Here is a 19,612-nt window from a genome sequence, read left to right as displayed (position 1 = left end):
CTTGTGCTGAGTGCCGTGTGTGTGGTGTGTGTGTGTGTTGAGGACAGGAAGGTGTCCCAGCTCAGGTGAGGAACAGCCTGGGCTGCCGGGTCTGTGACCTACAGAGAAGATGCAGCCTGCAGACATGTGGGCAGGGATCCAGTGTTGTCTGGGCCAAATCTCACATGGATGAGAAGCTCCTTGAGGGCAGGAACTGGAGGGTAGGGGATGTGTCTGGGCACCGTTATAGAGTTTCCAACCATGGGCTCATCTGTCTACTGGTTAAACAGACCCAGCTGCCCCTCATCCCACTTGTCTGACGCTCAGGGCCAGGAGGGAAGGGTGTGGCTGACAGCCCCTGTGGTCCACCAGCAGCCCCACAAGGAGCTGTTCCCGGGTCACACGCAGATCGAGCTTGGATCAGCTTGCCACGTACTAGTGGGGGTCTGGTGCCAGGCTGGGCCCTGCAGCCGCCCCAGACTGTGCATAGGACACGTGCCTGGCGCTGCTAATAGAAGCCTGCTCGTGTCTTTGCAGACCCTCATTTTGGCTGGGGAACGAAACCCTGAAGGTGCCGCTGGCACTCTTCGCACTGAACAGGCAGCGCCTGTGTGAGCGGCTGCGGAAGAACACGGCAGTGCAGGCGGGCTCCGCGGTGGTGCTGCAGGGTGGCGAGGAGACGCAGCGCTACTGCACCGACACCGGCGTGCTCTTCCGCCAGGTGAGCCCTCCCGGCAGCTTCCCGCCTCTCTGGGTGTGCACTGGGCCTCCTGTGGGCCGTCTGCCCTCTTACAGCATCAGGCCCAGTGGGTCTGGGCAACTCTGCGCTCCTGAGGGACCTGGAGGAGGTTCTCTGAAGGCAGGCCAAGGCTGAGGTCCCCAGGGGGGCCCCACTCCGGAGGGCAGAGCTGTCACCAATTAGCCTCAGCTCTCTCAGATCAGAGTACAGAGGGATGATGTTCCTGGGGAGCAAGCAGGCAAGGCTTCCTGGAGGAGGCAGTATTGGGTGTGGATCCTGAAGGCCAGCATGCATTCTGATGGGTGGAGCTGGGGATGGGTGTTCTAGGTGGGGGAATGGTATCCACAGGACTAGACCCAGAGAGTGGGCTGGGCAGCCTTCCCTGGGCCAGGAGAGGTGCTGATGGGGAGGGCCGAGTTCCTGCGACCAGATTGTGCCACAGCAAGGAGAATGGACTGGCGCTGCAGAGGTCCTGGGAGGAGGAGGCATGGGAACAGGGTCTGAGCAGGAGTCCAGCGCCCCGGCATTCATCCCAGCTTCGCCAGTGCTGACCTCTTGGGTTTGGTTTCCTCCCCTGGGAAGTGATCCAGGGGCTCCGCAAGGTTCTAGAGCCCTGGGGGATGGCGGCGGGTGGCCAAGCTGTAGAAAGCCAGCCTGGACGTGATGGCCTCTGGCATCACTCAGTTCCCAGGGACAGGAACAAGGACAGTCATCAGAGGCTCACCTAGGGGGCCCTAGGCTGGCCCCACTTTACAGATGAGGAAACAGACTCAGAGCGGGAGCTGGGATTAATTAGAACCCATCTGCCAGCTCCAAGTCTCCCAGAGCAGGGGTCTGACACACTGGGAACTCCCTGGGGCCAGGCAAGGCCTAGAGGACATGGCTGTCGAACATCCAGGTCAGGGAGCAGGCAGAGGAATGGGAAGGGAGCTGAGCATGGATCACGGGCAGCAAGGCATGGCCTCTGCAGCTGGACAGTGTCCACCCTGTGGGGCACAGGCCTATATCCACTGCTGCGAGCCATGGTGCACGCAGCATCTTCCACGGAAAGAAAGTGTCTCCTATTGGAGGGCTTCCCTCTGCCTCTTCGTTCCTGTCGTCCCCGGGTTGCTGGAGACGTGGAGGTCTAAATAAGTTTTCTCTGCCTCGTCCTGATGCTTCTTGAGGTTTCCATAGTCTGTGGTTTAAAAACCAATCTCCTAAATTCAGCTGTTGGCTCCCTTACTGATGTTTTATGCAAGATTAATTTTAGAAGGGCGCCTCCTCCACTTCATACCTTTACAACGATATTTTAGCTCCGTGTTTAATGCTAAACACTGAAGTCATCAGCTGCCCCGGGGGCGGGAGAAGGAAGGAAGAAGTCTTAAATGGAGAAATCTACTTCTGAGCAGATGCCTGGCCTGGGCGTCTTAAGGTGGCACCTTGCCTGCCTGCAGGCAGTGGGGGTGGCAGAGAGGTGGGGAGGGACGGGGGGATGCGGGTAGGGCGTTGCCAGATCTGTGATGCTCATGGGCACCCGTGTCTTAACCTGTCCCATCTGGGATCTGAGGGATGTGGCTGGGGAGGTGGGGGTGGCGGGTGGGGCTGGGACACGGGCATGAAGCAGGGTCCGAGCAGCCAGCCAGAAGGAAGGAGAAGATGGCAGTTGGTTGGAGGGGGCACAGTGCTGAGATGCAGGGCGGTGTGAGCCTGGGGTCAGACTTTAAGAGCCGGTGAGCCCGAGCCGACTCTCTGGGGTGTGGGAAGGAGGGCGCTCAGACTCTCCACCTCTCTCCTTGTGCTTTAAGTTTCCATCCTGCCGACTGGGTGACCTGCGTCCTTGTTCCCACAGGAGTCCTTCTTTCACTGGGCATTTGGTGTCACCGAGCCGGGCTGCTACGGCGTGATCAACGTGGACACCGGGACGTCGACTCTGTTCGTGCCCAGGCTTCCTCCCAGCCATGCCACCTGGATGGGAAAGTAAGGAGCAGTCTGGGGCTGCGACCGTGCCGGCTGACCACTGGCTGGCTGGCTGGGGGCGGGGGCAGGGCCTGGCCTGTGAGTGGCAGCGGGGGAGGGTTAGCAAGGGGCAAGGGTTAGTGGGCAAGTGTACTGACAGTCTGCTCTGGGCCGAGCCCTGTGCCCTTGGATGGGAAGGAGCGTCAGAGCCGGAGCTGCAGACTGTCTTCACGTTTGTTTGGAGGTGCTGTTTGTTAATACTGAAATTCCGGATTCCCAGCTGTGTTGAGATGCCTGAGGCCTTGGCTCTGGGTAGGGGAGACCTTCACTCCTGTGTAGCGTCCATGGGAGGTGGCCCCACCCTGGTGTGCTGGGGTTGGCTCTGGTCAGGGAGGACAGCCTGGGGTCCTTCTCTGAGGCCTGTTACGGATTGCATGCTGTCACGGCGTGCCTCCCATGCGCCGGCCTCTGGGCTAAGCCATGAGGGGCTGAGGATGTAGGTAGGCCCTGGCTCCGGTGGCTCAGCTGGGAGACAGGGTCATGCTCTGGGGCTATGCTGTGTGACAAGCTTGGGGCCAGAGGCCTGGGTGAGGCTGAGAGGCTGCCACACTCATCATCTGGGGTGTCTGCCAGCGTCAGGACCCTTGGCCACATCCACTGCTCCCAGGAGCCATTCCTGCCGGCTCCAAGGTGCTGAGGCGGAGGCTGTACTTAACTGCGTATGCTTGAGGCGATCAGAGGATTCCGCTAGATGCTCTCCACCTTCTAGCATGTCATTTCTGCCAGGAGAGTGCTTATTCTGGGCTAATGTACAAATTGCAGCCTTGGCTGCCTCGTGGTCCCAACGCTCATTGCCAGGTAGGCTGGCGGGTCTGTGGCTGGTTTGAGTGACAAGGCATCTGTGCAGAGGGCCAGGGTAGGGCCCCCCAACCTCAGTGGGCTTCTCCGGGAAGCAGGTCTGACCACTGTCGGAGCCTCCAATGCCTTATCTGTGGAACAGCCATGATGCCACTCACGAGGCATCACGAGGGCTTTAGTCCATTAGTCACTGTGCATGGTTACACTGTGGGACGGTCACTGTGCCGTGACACTGGAGTGAGGCAGCAAGGGTGCTGGGGACAGGCAGCTGGTAATGTCCACAGTATTTATGGCCATTCCCTATGGAGAGTTGGAATCGTGTCCCTCCTGCCTGACTCGGTCAGGACCTGGGTCACAGCCTCAATGCATAAACGTGCCTGGGTCACTGTGTGACTTCTGAGTGAAGTAAGTGTTAGTCGCTCAGTTGTATCTGACTTTTGTGACCCCATGGACTGTAGCCCTCCAGACTCCTCTGTCCATGGGATTTCCCAGGCGAGAGTACTGGAGTGGGTAGCCATTCCCTTCTCCAGGGGATCTACCCAACCCAGGAATTGAACCCAGGTCTTCTGCGTGGCAGGCGGATTCTTTACCATCTGAGCCACCAGGGAAGCCTGTGACTTCTGAGGCTAGACTGTAAATTATGCTGTAGTTTCCACCAGGCTCTTGCTCCTCGAGCCCAGCTGCCATGTGGTGAGGAACCCAGACTTACCTGTGTGGAGGGCCCAGAGCCTGGCTGCCAGCCAGCACCACCTGCTGGAGCCTCAGCCCTCTGGAAAGTCTGTCCCGAGCCCTGACCGTCAGGGTCTGTGAGCACGATACATGGTTTTTTACTCCCCTGTGGGTCAGGGTGGCTTGTCACAAAGCCCTGGTGACTGCAGGAGTTTCCTGGTAAGAGTTTAGATCTAGTCTGGGTGAGAAGATTCTCCCAGAGCCCTCCCTGCACCCTGAGGTGATCACAGAGCTGTAGCCTCAGCCCTTCCTGCCAGTGGCATGTCCAGGGCCCCTGTGCCTGGGCGGCCCCCGTAGCCTTGGCCTGCCCACCCTCTCAGCCTCCCCATGGCCCTGCCTCCTGGCCCCAGGTGTGCTGAGACGCCCATAGTGTCAGAGATGCAGCCCCATGAGACGTGGGTGTGGACAGTAGTGAGTTTCCATCAGGAGGCGTGGCAGGGCTCTGAGGGTGTCACCACTTCTGACCACTGATGCTGCTTACACAGGGCTGACTCTTGCCAGAAGTCAGGGAGTGCCTGTCCACGGGGTGGAGTGGACATCCTCCAGGGTGTGGCTTCTTCCCTGGGGATCCTCCAAACAGCTGAGCAGGTCCCACCCTGCCTCCCCACAGCCAAATGGCATTTGGGGGGTTTTGTTTTGGCCACTTGGCATGACATGTGGGATCTAGTTCCCTGACTAGGGATCTAACCCTTGTCCCCTGAAGTGAAAGTGCCGAGTCTTAACCACTGGACCACCAGGGACGTCCTAATATGAGGGTTTAAAACTCCAGACCTTACTGGTCAGGGAGCAGCCGTTAGCGGTTGCCTGTTCTAGAGCATAGTCTTCAGTAATACAGGGATGATCTTCTGCACTTTGACCATGGCTGTGTTTCAGAACTGCTGTTAAAAGTTCTTCTCTAATCTGTCCCTGCTTTGCCAGGGCAACTGACTGTGTGGTACGGATTTTGGAGGGTACAGATGGGTCTGCAGGGTGCATCTCCCTGTTGGAAAGGCTTTAGGTGGTCTGGGCAGGCCAGATGGAGCAGGCCGGTCCCCAGGGGCATTCTGGCTCCGCAGCAGAGAGCTAACCCCTTGTCTCTGGCAGACCTGGCTCCCCTCCGTGCCTACCCCATCCAGCCTTCCCCTCTCTCTGCTCTGGTGTGACCTTCTACTAGTCCGCGTGTCCCAAGCCTTCGGGAGAGAAGGCGGCATGTCGGGAACAGGGCAGTGGAAGGGGTGGGCTGTCTGGGGCTGGAGTGGGGAGCGGCCTAGTCTGATGTGAAGAGCTGATCTGACACTCCTGATCAATAGGGCGGGAGCGAGGCTGGCGGGATTACCTGGCCTTTTCGATCAAAACCCACCAGCCTGAACATTTGACCTTCAGCTCCTCAGCTTCCTTCTGAGTCTCTCTCTGATGGCTTTTGAAAACCCTGTTGGCAGATACTGCAATCCGAAGTCGCCCAGGGAAACAGCACCCCCGTCTTCACATTTGCCGCTTCCTGTGTAAACAGCCTGTCCTGTCATCAAGGCTTCAGATGTGAGGGGCCCGTGGGAGCTGGGGGCTCAGGCTGTTCCTCACCCCGGGCCGTTGTGGGGACGGGAATGCAGTAGCTTCTATTTTGTTTTTATTTGGCATTTTTGCTTGTACAAGTCTGGGGGTTTTTTTGATGTGAGAGTGTTTCCTTTCATTTCCGTCAGAATCCAGCTCAGCTGATGGCAGTTTTGGCCCCCGGGCTATCTGGGGTCCTCTGAGCAGGTGGGAAATTGGCACCCTGGGGAAGCTTCAGCACGGATGGAGGGTGAGCGACTCTGGGCCAGGTTGGGGGACCCCTTCTAGGACCTCAGCAGCCTGGCTGTGTTCTGCTCCCACCCCTGGCTGAGACCTCTGGCTTGAACGTGAGAGAGTGTGGCTGGCCTGGGGTTTGTAGGGAGGAGGGAGCCATGAGGCTCTGCACATGGCACTTCCTGACGTGGGAACTGACGTGTGTGTGCTGTGTGCTATGGCGTGTGTGGTGTGGTGCGTGTGTGGGGTGTTTTCACAGCCCCTGTCCCCGACCCTGTACACACAGCTGGGTCACAGGATGATGGCTGTGTGGTGGCCTGGTCCTGGCTCCCCTGCCTTCAGGGTAGTGATGACGGGTGCAGGCCTCCCAGAGGAGGAGGACCAAGGGAATTCCTTTGGCTCTGACCCCAGGCGGTTTGTGAGGAACCTGACCCCAGGCAGCCTGAGGCCTGGTGAGGGGTTTTGCCGGGACACTCAGCCAGGCTCCTCTCCATCACCTCTGCTCCCGACACCAGCCTCTCTGAGAAGTGCCACCTTGCCCCCAGGATCAGTGACCCGCACTATGGAGAGCCCTGCCCTTCTCTCTCAAGCTAACAGAACCCCGACATGGTTGCCCCCTTCATTCCGGAGCTGGGGCGGGGCTCTGGGCGGTGAGCAGGAGAAGACTGCAGGCAGGCTCCAGCCCCTGGACGTGGATGCTGACGGCTGTAATTCGGCCCTGTTACTGGTTCATTAGCCACGTGCAGGTGGTCAGCTTGCCAGCTAGACCTGTGCTTGGAAATTTCATTTTCTAGAGGGTCCCACTATGTCTGCCCATGGGTGTTAGTTGAAAGCTTCCTTCTCAGGGGAGGCCCCACACAGCGTGCTGGCACTCACCGCGCCCGCCCTGACCCTGAGTCGCCTGCTGGGCCCAGCTCCAGTGGAGGAGGCCTGCATGGGCCGGGACCGCGGACACTGGCTCCTTCCTGAAGACGTGAACCCCTTTGAGGGGGGGCCCTGCCTCCTCTCTCCTGCCAGAGCTTCCCCTTCCTTTTTTGTAAATTTTTAAAAAATTTTTTTATTATTAATTTTTTATTACCAAAAATATTTTGCATTGAGGTATAGCTGATTAACAATGTTGTGGGAGATTCAGGTCGCCCGTTCCTTTTGAAGGGAGAGTTTCTGGGGTGGGGTTGGCTTCCCTGCTGGCCCAGTCTCTCGCATCCAGTTGCTGCCACTTGGATCTCCCATACGACGGGATCTGGCCAGAGCTGCCCTGCTGGGCTCCAGACTGCAGTCAGGGCAGCGTGCACCTCTCTGTGTGGCCGCAGCCAGCCCAGCGCTCAGTGGGCATGGAGTTGCCCAGGGACCTCTCCTGCAGGGCTCCTGTGGACGTGCCGGTCCTTTTCCTGTCAGTCCCTCTGGTGGCTGGCTTGACATGGTAGCCTGGCACACTTATCTCTTACGGTGCCATTTAAATGATTTTTACTAGAATTGGCCCCAAAACATGAAAACTAAGTACTATTCAAACTTAACTATCCCTGTCCTTGCGGAAGAAATGGCATGCTAAGTGCCAGAGGAGATGCAGTTGGTTATTCCTGCTGACAGCCAGGCCTGTGGCTCGTCGGGTGACTCGGGTCCTTGAGGCCCGTGTGCACTCTGGACTTGTTGAGGGGGGCAAAGGGCGTTTGGTGGGGCTGACTTCCAAACTCGCTTCCTCCTGGACATCAGAGCAGCAGCGTCTGGCTCTCCTGTGGGCTGGCTGGCCCCTCGTGGCTCCTTGGCTCCCGTGGCAAGTGGAGTAGCCCATTGCTGGTGGGTGAGGGGTGGACAGGCAAGCACACAGCCCTGGGCCGCCCGTGGGGTCCCAGCTGCCTTGTGCTTCTCTCTCCTTTACTCCCTCCTCCACCCCCTCCACCGGTTCCTCCCTGTTAAGACCTTGACCTCAGGCTGAATACATGGAAATGTTCCCAGGTTTCCAGTCTCCTGGGTTTCTGCTGAATCCTAATTGCCAAGAGCCGCCTACCCCCCGCCCCTCCCTCCCTGCTCCAGCCCCGCACCCGGGCAGGGCCAGCAGGAGCACGGTTCCTGAGGTGTCCCTTGGCAAGATGGCTTGGAAGACCTGGGAGGGTTAGGGTCCCCGACAGGAGGTGAGATGAGAAGCTCGGTGTCCAGGCTAATGGCTGAGACTCCCCTCTGTCGGATCATCCAGGCCGGCCTCGGAAGCAGGCCCTTAGCTCTTCCTGACTCTTTTGGGAGTTTGCTTTTGATGCCTGTCACAGCTGGAGCAGATGGAGTGATGGGGGCCCACAGGTGAACTGGGGACCCGCCGAGGATGTTGAGTGTCTGTCCTTAGCTGGGGCTGGAGTCACAGCAGTCAGCAGGAACATGGTGATGACACCAAGGTCCCTACCCTTTGCCCTTCTGGCCTGTGCTTCTGTGTGTGGCTGGCCTGTGCTGAGAGTGTCACCCCATGGTAGCAAAGGGTCTGCGAGCTCTTGGCAGTAAGCCTTGGAGCCAGGACCTTCAGTGTCCACGCGGGGTGCTTGTCAACAGTTCCTGCCCCATGTAGCTGCTATGGTCGGTGCTAACGGAGGCACCAGACTTTGGCCATTTACCTTTGAGTCCTGTCTCAACCACAGAAGCTGATGCAAGTGGATCGTGCAAGTTTAATTAATGATGGGAGCTTGACACCCAGTGCCCACGTCAGAGAAGCCAGAAGGGAGGTGAAGCAAAGAGGGTTCTGGAACACTGAGCTGCCCATTGCCAGGGACCACTGTCTCCCCAGCCCAGCTCACCCCCTGGGGCTGTGAGTGCCCTTCTGCTAATCCCCAAGGCCACCTGTCTCTGGATCATGCTCTGTGTTTCCTGGCCACAGTCTGGTCTGGGATGCCTGTTTGGGTGAAAGGAAAATTTCCACTCAGAGAGGGGATGGAAGTCTGTTTTCTGGGTAGTGATGCTGGTGCCTTGGAGGTATGTGGGGCTTGCTCTCAGAGGTGGTTGTCTCCAAGTGCCCTCTCTCCCTTATCCCCCGTGCCTTATCCTCCCAGGCACACTGTCCTTGGCACCACCCCCTGCCTGTCTGCTCATCCTTGAGAGCCCAGGAAACACACTCTAAAAGCCATCTGCTGCTTCCTCTGAGGCCTCCTTTGGATCTGACACTTGGTGACTAGAGTACCCCACATCGCAGGCAGGAGAAGGATGAACCCTCTGAGCTGATGCAGTGCCCAGGCATGGGATGGCACAGGGCAGTGTGTGTGTGTGAGACTAGACTTGGCTTGGACACCCTTCTCCTGGGTGGCTGATGCTCCTGATGTGAGCTGTGTCACCAGCAGTGACATTGATTCATTTTCCCACAAGAGGCTGGGGGGTGGGGTGGTGCTTGCTGGGCCCGCCAGCCCTGCCCAGCACAGCCGTGACCACGGTCAGCACACGCGTGGCCGTGAGGTGGGCGGGGGCGACTGAGCCGCCTCTGCTCTGGGCCTTTGTCTCCTCACCAGCTGACTTTTTAGGGACGATGAGGAAGCTTGAGTGTTTCTCATCACAGTGAGTAATACTGTTATTGACTTCTTTAAAATGTTAATTTTTAATTTTTAACCTTTCTTTTAAAGAGGCTCCGTGGGGGCCTGGGAGGCGGCTTATTTCACTCCCCAGAGTAGGGTGTGCTGGCGGGCTGCCCCATGGACTCTCCCTGGAGGGCAGAGGGAGGGTCGTCCTCAGCTACTTGCTGCAAGCGGCGAGGGTCACAGACTCAAAGGAAGAGCAGAGGTCGGCTGGGAGAGGTGGAGGGAGGCAGGCGGGGTTCAGCGGTCTCTCTGTGGCCCCTTGTCATTTGCCCCCCTTCCCCGAGTCTGTGTTGGGCAGGCTGGCTTGGTGCCAGTGCTGGATAGGGTAGGAATGGGCCCTAGACTGGGGGTGGGAAGGCAGCCGGGGCCCAGCCAGGGCCAAACCCTGACCCTGGCCTTCCTTGTGCTTCTTTTGAGGATCCACTCCAAGGAGCACTTCAAGGAGAAGTACGCCGTGGATGATGTCCAATACACAGACGAGGTCAGTAGTGGCGGCCCCTCCCCCTGCCGCAGCCTGGCTTGACATCGCGGGACAGCATGGTCCAGCCACCAGCTCCCTTAGCAGTGCCGGAAGCGTCTGGTACCTGGGAGGTGGCTGCTGAGCTGCTCGGAGGAGGCTATCTCTCAGGCTCGGCTGGGCCTTCATGTGTCAGGAGGCCCTCTCGCAGGCCCTCATCAGCTGCAGATGCTGCTGTCAGAAAAGCCCCAGGCTGCGAGAGGCCTGTGGTGTGGGGTGGACTTGGAGGTCCCCTGGCTATACTTTTATTTATTTATTGGCTGTGTCACACAGTTTGCGGGATCTTAGTTTCCCAACTAAGGATGGAACCCGGGTCATGGCAGTGAAAGCGTGGAATCCTCACCACTAGGCCACCAGGGAACTCCCTGCAGCTTTAATCTTTTCCCACTGTGCTTGGCCAGTAGTGTGTGGCCAGGATAGGGATGCAGCTGTCTTCCCGGGGCTCTGAGTCTGTCCCCAGTCCAGGCAGTCGGAAGGGGCTGCCCCTGACTTGCACTGCTGTTAGAGCAGGGGGAGATGCCCATGCTTAGATCCTCTCCTTTGGTGAGTGTGCCCCTCCTGCCTTTGTAAACCACATTGTAACATTATTGCCCTTTGGGACCTTGACCTTCTGGGTCTCTTGGGCGTGAAACCTGGAGGTGGGCAGCCTGGGACTGGCCCTGGGGCTCAGCCCACCGACTCAGAGCCTCCCAGCCACTATCTGATGGTTTTGCTTCTATGACCAGGGGGTGAGCAGTGGCGGGAAGAGGGTGAACTCAGCTCCACTTCCACTGTGATTTCTGGGGAGAAGCAGAACTGGCCTCTAGATGAGGTAAAACAGAAGAGGTCTCGAGTGTCAGGACAGGAAAGCCTATAATGATGGTCTAGGATTACAGCCCCACAGACCAGCTCATTCTGAGTCTGTTTAGGAAGCAGAATCTTAAGTGAAGGCGTCAGTGGAGTTGAGAACAGGGAGCTTTCTGCAGGCCCCCCCGTCATCTGTGTCATCGGCTTTGTTGTGCCTGTTATTGCTGTGGATCTTACTGGAAACGAAGGCTCCTGGGGACTGGGAGACAGGTGCTTCACCTTGGGGTAGCACCTGCAGGTTCCAGGAACCTCAGTAGCTCACACGGATTCCCTCCTCCCTCTGCCTTGTGCTGTGGGGGCCAGAGTCTCACCCTGAGTAGAGGAGGAGGCCAAGGCTCCAAGCAGTGAAGGGCTTCATCCACAGCCCCACCAGTGTGGAGTACTAGACTTCGATGTGACCTCAGAGCCTGTGGACCCCAGAGGTGCACCCTCCACCCCTGCCTGTGCCCTGTCAGAAGTGAGTGGGTGCTGCTGGACATGCCTGTAGAGCTGACAAGGCTCCCAAGTGCTTTGGATTTTCTGTGGCTTGAATTGGAGCCCAACCAAAGTACAGACGCCTGAGCTGGGAGGCACTTGAGGTGCCCGGGGCTGCTCCATCACGGACCGTGACAGGAAGCCCTTTGTGTTGGGCCGGTTCTATGAGGCTCTGCTCGATCTAGCCCTCAGACAGCCTTGGCCATCTGCACAAATCATAGACAGGAAGCCGCTGACACTTGTCTCCTCTGCAAGAAGGCAGGAAGCCCCCACCCCAGGCCGTGTCACTCGATACCACATGCAGGTGGCTGATGTAGCAGACCTGGCTGCCTAGTTCCCTCCTCGTACAGGTGATTCTGAGTTTAATTGTTGAGAAGGTCGACTGAACGGTGGCTCCCCTGAGAGGGTGGGGCTTAGGAAAACCTTGAGAGGGGCTAGGCATTGCCGTCAAGGTGCAGTGCAGAGGCTGTGTCCCTGGTGATGGGAGCTGGCCTGGCAGAGGGCAAGTCTTGTGTCCTCTTTTGTGGCACCAGACAGGTGTTGCCAAGGTCACTGACTCAGATACAAGAGACCTTGGTGGCAGCCACAGCCAAGGCAATGGCCGATACCTCCCATCTCCCCACCTCAGTGGGTAAAGGCATCGGGAGTGGTGTGCCCCCGATTGCTCTGTGGGACTACTGGCCCCAGGTTACCAGATACCCCAGTTGTTCATGAGTAGGTGCACATCCATGTTGTTTGTGGTCATTCCCCACATTTAAATTTTGGGAACAATTTGACAATTTTAAATGCATTGCTGCATTGAAAAACCATCGTGCGCCCTGTTTCAGACTGCCATGAAGAGCTTTGCTTTTTGCACAGTGAACCCAGCTTCCTGGAACAGTAGGAGCTTGTTTTGACAGCACTGGTCAAGGATCATCCAGCTCCCTTTTCTGGATCGTCACCCTTGAAGAGTGGCCAGCAGGCCTGGTGGAAGCCTTGGGTGTGAGGGTGCAAGAGGGAAGCCTCTGACTGTCCCCAGGGACGGATCCTTGTCCACAGGGCTCTGAAGCATTCTGTGTTTGCTGTCCACCTCAACCTGCCGGAGAGGCCAGGCTACCTGGGAAACAGGTGCTGTGGCATGAAGCAAGGCAGGGGTGTTTAACAGCACTGGTTTGTGAGAGCTGGTGGGTCTCCAGTGACCGCTGCTCCATGGAAACGAGGCCCTGTGTGGCCGGAGCTGTGTCATCCTGTACGTGGAGTGGCATTTCCCGCTGGTGACGCATAGCTGCCTCCCGTCACCTTAATTTCAGAGGCGTGGAATCAGGGTGTGCCGATGAGAGTGTAGCAATAATGGGTCTCCGCAGGGAAGGGCGGATGCAACTGCCCAGCTTGGGGAGGTTTCGCAGCCGCAGAAGTAAGCAGAGCCCACTCAAGAGGTTGTGATCAATAAAAGACGCTGTCCTGCCAGGACATCAGACGCCTGGCCCGCCACGTCAGACCTCCTCCATCCGTCTGCTCCTTCTCCTCCATTATTCCCCACCAGCACATCCTGAGTCGTAGCTGAGAAGAAAACCAGCAGCCAGCACATTTGTCATCCTCCCCTCTCCCAAGGACAATAGCGCCTACAATCCCCAAGTGCCTGCTCGCACTCTGGCTCTGCTGCAGCAATTGACAGACCCGCTCCACGCTGATGAATGTAGACCCTTCAGTCGCTGTAACAACACACCCAGGGCCGACAAGCACGGCTCCGGTTCCTTCTAATGAGCCGCCCCCTCCTCAAGGAGGGCCTGGGGAGTGTCAGTGACTCAGCGTGCTGTGGTGCGTGCAGCTCCGGGGCCGGGCTTCAGTCATTCTCAGAGCAGTTACTGAGCAAACAAGGAGGGCCTGGGGAGATGGAGCATCGGTGGGAGGGTGGTTGGTACACATCCGGGGCTCATCAAAACCTTGACAAAGTGTGGGGCTTGTCAGACAGCAGTTACCCTAAATCAATTTTTTTTAAGAAAGCCATTTTTTTAAGGTAATTTACTTTAAAGAAATAAAGACTCTATACCAGGGATGTCCATCATCATGATTTATAATAATCATTAGGAATAATGTAAGTGCCCACAGAGGAATGAGTAAATAAACTATGCCAGCTCTGTTAAGAGACTAGGACATGGCGCAACTCTGTGCTCTGCTGTCTTTTAACTGGTGAACCTGGGCAGATGAAGTCTTAAGGTTTTTATTTTATTTTACTGTTTATTTTGGGGCTTCCCAGGTGGCTCAGTGGTAAAGCATCCACGTGTCAATGCAAAAGATGTGGGAAGAGATGCGGAAAGAGATGTGGGTTTGATCCTGGGGTCGGGAAGATCCCTGCAGAAGGAAATGGCAACCCACTCAAGTATCCTTGCCTGGGAAATCCCAGAGGAGCCTGGCGGGCTACAGTCCATGGGGTCACAGAGTCGGAGTCTACTGAGCAACTGAGCATGTGTGCACACAGTGTTTCTTTATTTGGCTGCATCAGATCTTGGTTGCAGCACACAGGATCCTCACCGCGTCATGCAGAGTTCACTGCGGTGCACGGACCCTCTGATTGTGGTGCGAGGGCCCTGGAGTACGCAGGCCCAGTAGTTATGGCGCATGGGCTTGTTGCTCTGCGGCATGTGGGATCTTAGTTTCCTGACCAGGGATTGAGCCCACATCCCCTGCATTTCAAGGCAGGTTCTGGGGCCACCAGGAAGTCCCGCTGAAGCTTTTTCACTGGTGAAACCTGAATTTGCAGCACTAGTTTCACGGGAGGTTACATGAGATGAGTCTGCAGTGACTGACGCAGGCCATGATCAAGGTCTCCCTGGACGTTTACCATCCCCCTCAGTAGTGACTGGTAAAAATGGCATGCTTGAAGAATATTTAATGACAGGAAATAAGCGAAGCACGTAACTTCATATGATCCAAATGTCATTACAGATCTGTTTTTATGTGCAGAGGTAAAAAGTCTCAGGGGATGGTTTTGTAGGTGTATTTTATCTTTTTTATAGTTTTCAGTATCTTCCAGGTTTTCTCTGGGAGCCTCTCAGTATTAAAAAGCATATATATTACATATGTCAAAGCTTATCAAAACATGAGCTTCAAATAATGTGCAGCATAGAATATGTCAGTGATGGCTCCATAATGCAGTTGAAACAACAAACAAATCCCTCTAACTCTCACCCTGTGTCAGAGTGTCAGAGTTTAGGGTGGGAGCATGGGGAGGGGGCTCAAATACAGTGGGAGCTGCCATGGCCAAGATGCAGAGTGGACTGAGGGGTGGAGCCAGGAGAGGAAGCAGGTGGTCTCACCAGAGTGGCAGGCACCCTTGGATGTCATGGCCGATGCAGTGTGATGGGCATGTTGCCAGGGGAATGAGGGCTGTTAGGGGGCAGTAGAGGAGGGAGTGAACCAACCTGCCTGGGAGAGGGCAGGGACCCAAGTCTTGAGTACAAATTGAGGAAGCAGCTGAGATGGGGAAAAGTGTGCCAGGCAGTGGTGAGAGCCCAGGCACAGGCACAGCGGTGAGATAGGGATGAGCCTATGTGGCAGGGATGGGGATGGGCTTGTTCAAAGGGGTTGGTTAGGAAGCAGCCAGCAATCAAGGGCCTGAGTGGGCCATGGGAGGGATGGAGAGCAAGGATGTGGGGTCGGGAGTGGCTGAGTCCATGTGGTCAAGGGGATGAATGGGGGCTGGGAGGCGGGTGTCCACCCAGAGGACCAGAGCCGGGTGGGGCCATTGCCTAAGAGCTGGCTGGAATGGGTCTTTTGCAAGGGACCAGGCAGATGAACAGAGGTGCTGCCCTTGGCGGGCGGGTGGGTCTGGCTGTTTGGAGCTGGGGTCCATGTGGATCCCGGAGGCTGGGCAGCACATGGGGAAGCATGCCAGGTTTAAGCTTGAATCCCTCTCTGCCCCGATAGCTCTGTGGCTTTCTGAAGTCCCTTATTCTCTGTAAGTTTCCTGTTTGAAGGATGTGCTTGATCAGCGTGAGCTGTCAGGCCTGAATAACCCTGGTACATCACCTCCATCAGGCTTCATGCGGTGGCACTAAAGTGGATGTTTTCTTTCTGACCTTTCAGATCGCCAGTGTTCTGACATCCCGGAGCCCCTCTGTACTCCTCACTCTGGTAAGTGGCTGGTGTTCAAGGACCAGGCAGAGTCTGTTTATGGAGAGGGGCTTTGGGGAGCCGGTTGACTCTGCAGAGGTCAGGGCCTTGGGGTGGGATGGAAAACTGAGAGCAGCAATCACTGGTGATCAGTAGTGACACCTCAGTCTGGATTACTAATTGTGTCCAGGATCACACCCTCCCTTCTCCAGTCGCCTTGGGCTGCGTCCTGTCCTGAGGCCACTGTGGACGAGGCACCGTGCATATTCCAAGAGTTAAAACCCGACTAGAGGATGTAGTTGGGTCAGGTTGAGCTCTCGGGGTTTGTTTATCAATTTGCTTCCACCCTGTGTCTCCCTCATTGTTGATAGAATTTGGGAAAACACACGCTTTGCGTCAGCCCATGAAGGTGCTGGGCTGTGTGGCGTCAGATTTTGGACCTGGGGCGCTGAATGACAGAGGACCTGCAGCAGCCTGGGGCTGGCAGGGGTGCACAGTGCCCCTCAGCGGGGTGGGGATGCTGGGGCTGTGAAAGGCTCCGAGAAGAAGCCTGCCTTCATACGCTTCTTCAGCTTGGGGAGCTTCCAGTATGAAGAGTGTACAGAAAGTGACCCTTCTCTCCTTTGTTAATTGATTTTTACAGGAATAGTTTTTTCTAGGTTATTTTTGTTAGCACTTCACATGGTCTCTTTTTTTCCACCTGCTGTTTTGATGGCTGAGAAGAAAAGTTAAGATTGTGGTCACAGGGGGTCCAGTGTGTTTTATTTGGGGGGACGCAATCAGACATCCACCTGAAGATCTTGAGGAAGAATTAAAGGGAGATTTAAAAGGCCCGGCCTCTCTGGGGACAGCACATTTTCCTCTGAGTCTTTTGTTTTCTCTCCTTCCCCGTCTGAGTTCTACTTGGAGTCTCCTTACAGTTAGGGAAAGGAGAGGAATGTGGCAGAGTCCCTGCATCTCCGGGTCAGGTCACACCGGCATCTCTGGCAGGGTCAGACTTGACAGTGTTCTTGGGACACTGTCCGTGAGGAGCGTGTGTGCACACACATGTGCAAGGGAGATGGGCCAGGCTTGGAGGCGGGGGCCTGTGGTCGGTGGTGGTCCCAGGCAGCCTGAGCCAGGGTCAGCAAAGTGCTTGGACTGAGGAGACCTTGGTTTCCTCTGCTTTTCAAGCTACAGCTAAGAAGGGGGGTTACCCTTCTGCTGGGGCCTGGCCTTTCAGGAAGGGATGGGTTGGCTGGGCCAGAGTGGGGGCTCCCGGTCCTTACCCAGTCCCACAAGGCCCCGTGTGGCAGTTCTATGCTCTCACTCTCCGTCTCTCTCCCCAGCGTGGCGTCAACACCGACAGCGGCAGCATCTGCAGGGAGGCCTCCTTCGAGGGCATCAGCAAGTGAGTCCTGGGGCCCCGGGAACATCAGCTCACATCTTCCCCCGCAGGCCTGACCCAGTCCATTTATATAAACTAGACACAAAGCACACAAGCAGGGGACTTCCCTCGGCGGTCCATTGGTTAAGACTCCCTACTTCCTATGCAGAGGGCGTGGGTTCTATCCCTGATCAGGGAACTAGATCCCACATGCCGCAGAGCATGGCCAAAAAGTTAAAAAGAAAACCCAAAAACCAGAAGGATGTTTATAGAAAGGGACTCAATTTGGTACTTTTGAGGAAATGCTTAGAAAAAAATTTGCTTACATTCAGTTCAAGTTTGACTTTAAGGACCAACGCTACTTCCCCATGGAGCTCCATCATCAAAGCACCAGCGACCGAGTGCTTAGGGAGCCCTGGCCGCTGGGCACACTCAGGGGGCTGTGTACACTCAGGGGGCTGTGCACACTCAGGGGGCCGAGTGCACGCAGTGGGCGGCTGTTTTCCCTCCAGGTACCTGCTCTGACCTTGTGGTCTTCATTCTTATCAGCCCCCCTCCCCTCACTCCTGGCCGATGAACCTCTCCCAGTCCGGCCCACAGGTTTCTCCTGTGTCCCCTGCTTCCCCAGTCCTGGGTAGGGGCCCCTGCCTTTCCTGCCCTCACTCCCCAGCGTAGCCCCAGGCGGGGCCCTGGAGCCCTGCTCCCCCCCCTTAGGGCTCTACACACAGGAGGGCAGATGTTGGGCACAGAGAGCACAGTATCTCGCCTGCTTTGCCACCCTCACGCCCTGTCCCCCAAAGAATGTGGCCAGCCAGCCACCCTTGTGTCTCTGGGCTGGCTGCTGACTGGCCCCGGCACAGGGGTATCTGCGGGGCCCCAGGCTGCAGCAAGTGAGCGCTTGAGGAGAGCACCTACCGCTCGGGGCTGCCGAGTGTGGCCGGCTCGCTGGCCTGTTCCTCTGGCCCCAGCCCCTCCCGCACCTCCCGTGCTCTGCACCAGGGCGGCCCCTGTCGTCCTTTGGTGGACCGCGGCGGCGGCAGGGGAAGCGCCTTATAACTATGTATGAGCCCGAGCCTTGGGAGTTTGTGCATGTGTTTGATGTCGGGTGATTAGCAGGGATTATGAGCTCATAAATATGTATCACTTCCCCCAATGATAAGAGCGGTGGGGTCGGGGGAGTGAGTATCAGGTTTGCTGCTTTTCATTGCACGAATCTCCGCATCCTCTCGGGAGTTCCCCAGAGCGGCCTTCCTCCCACACCAGCAGGTGATTAGCCCAGCTCGTTGAGATGCTGGCCACGGAGCCGCCGTCTCTTCCCCGGGCCCTTGAGAGGGTAGTGCGGGTGCAGCCAGCTGCTTCCCGTCCCAAGCCTCTCCTGGTCCCCCAGCACCGCCCGATGCCAGAGCTCCCGTGCCCTGTTCACCTGCCTCTGCCAGCACCACGGAATGTCTCTGGTCCCGCGGGCTGGTCCCTCTGGTCTCAGCGTGGGTCGCCACCTCGTGGGGAGGGCCCCAAGCTGGGAGGAGGGAGGGCTTGCTACGTGATGAAATGAGACCCCGCTCATCCAGAGCCTGGCTTGGAGCCAGTGCTTAGTAAACAGTTACCCATGAGCAAACCCCCATCATGCCCCAGTGCCTCTACAAGCCTCAGTTTCCCCAGCTGTGTAGTGGGCCAGTGGACTTCACGATCTCCGATGACAAGATTCCCTGATGTCAGTGAGCTGTCGGACTTCTCGGCTGTGGGGTCTTTGCTTGCCCAGCCCCCAAGCCAAGGTCTCTGCTGTGGAGAATGCCTCCTTAGCATCCTGGGCACAGGTGGTAAGGCTGGAGTGGCTCCTGGCTATTCCCTAAAGTTTTCTAGGGGGAGAGGCAGGGGACCCTAGTGACATCATCACTGTCAGTGAGCAATGAAAGCTGAGGCCCCCTCCCCATTCCCCCTGGGAGGATTCCTGCTGTGGACCAACCCCTCCCTCCATGGAGTAGACCCAGCCTCTGTTCCCTGCTGCCCCCGGAGTCCCCACGGTCCCTGCCAAGAGCCCAGAGGAGCCTGTGCTTGGCCAACACCCCACCCCACTGTGGGACGCTTTTTGGAGAGCCAGGGCCTGCCTTATCTTTGCACACGCTCTCAGGCACTAGGTGGGCCCTCTCCAACCCATGGTCCAGTCCAGACAGGCTGGCTACGGGCTGCTCCCCAGGCCCCTCACTGCTGGGCTGAGTGCCACCCCCACGCTGGGGGGATTCATTTCCATGCCCACGTGGCAGCAGAGTTCTCTGACTTGGCTGCAGGTGAGAGCCCTCCCTGTCTTGGGGTCCCCAGGCCCACCCACAGTGCTCACCCCTCTCCTGTCGCCTCATAACTCCCTCTGGGCCCCACACCCCATTGTGGCACCCTCATGTAGCTCTGCCCTCGGGGTTGCTCCGTTTGGGTACCCTCACCCTGCACGCCGTGGTCACTGACCTCGGGTCCCCTGCCAGTGCCTTCCCTGTGGAAAAGTCACGTTCATCTTCCTGGGGTCTGGGTGCAGTCCAGCCACTGCCAGCACTCTAGTCCCGCCACCTCTTGGACCCTGTTGCCGGGCTGGAGGGGCCCTTGTCCTCCAGTGCCACTGGGCTCAGTGACCGAGTTCACCTGCCTGCTGCGAGCCTCTCCAGCTGTTTTCGGGGATAATAATAGCCTGTTTCCTAAGCAAGATGAATCTTGCTGTCGTCCCAGTTTCCAGTACTAAGCTGCTTCTATCTTCGGTCACTTCTCACCGCCCTAATGAAGCG

At 57.3% G+C, this 19,612-nt stretch overlaps 1 protein-coding gene across 2 annotated transcripts in view; it reads left to right on the top strand.

Annotated features, from left to right (window-relative positions):
• PEPD (peptidase D) overlaps positions 1 to 19,612 on the top strand; it is a 119,477-nt gene that overhangs the window by 8,197 nt on the left and 91,668 nt on the right. For both annotated transcript variants that reach the window (XM_061387914.1, XM_061387913.1), the window contains exons 2-6: positions 517 to 700; positions 2,550 to 2,677; positions 9,967 to 10,030; positions 15,452 to 15,499; positions 16,807 to 16,868. In XM_061387914.1, coding sequence (XP_061243898.1) covers positions 517 to 700; positions 2,550 to 2,677; positions 9,967 to 10,030; positions 15,452 to 15,499; positions 16,807 to 16,868 — 486 coding nt within the window. The remainder of the gene's footprint in view (positions 1 to 516; positions 701 to 2,549; positions 2,678 to 9,966; positions 10,031 to 15,451; positions 15,500 to 16,806; positions 16,869 to 19,612) is intronic.

The sequence above is a fragment of the Bos javanicus genome, chromosome 18, assembly GCF_032452875.1.
Source record: "Bos javanicus breed banteng chromosome 18, ARS-OSU_banteng_1.0, whole genome shotgun sequence".
Lineage (NCBI taxonomy): Eukaryota > Metazoa > Chordata > Mammalia > Artiodactyla > Bovidae > Bos > Bos javanicus.
Note: the sequence above shows the minus strand (reverse complement) of the source record. Positions and strands in the feature narration are given on the sequence as shown.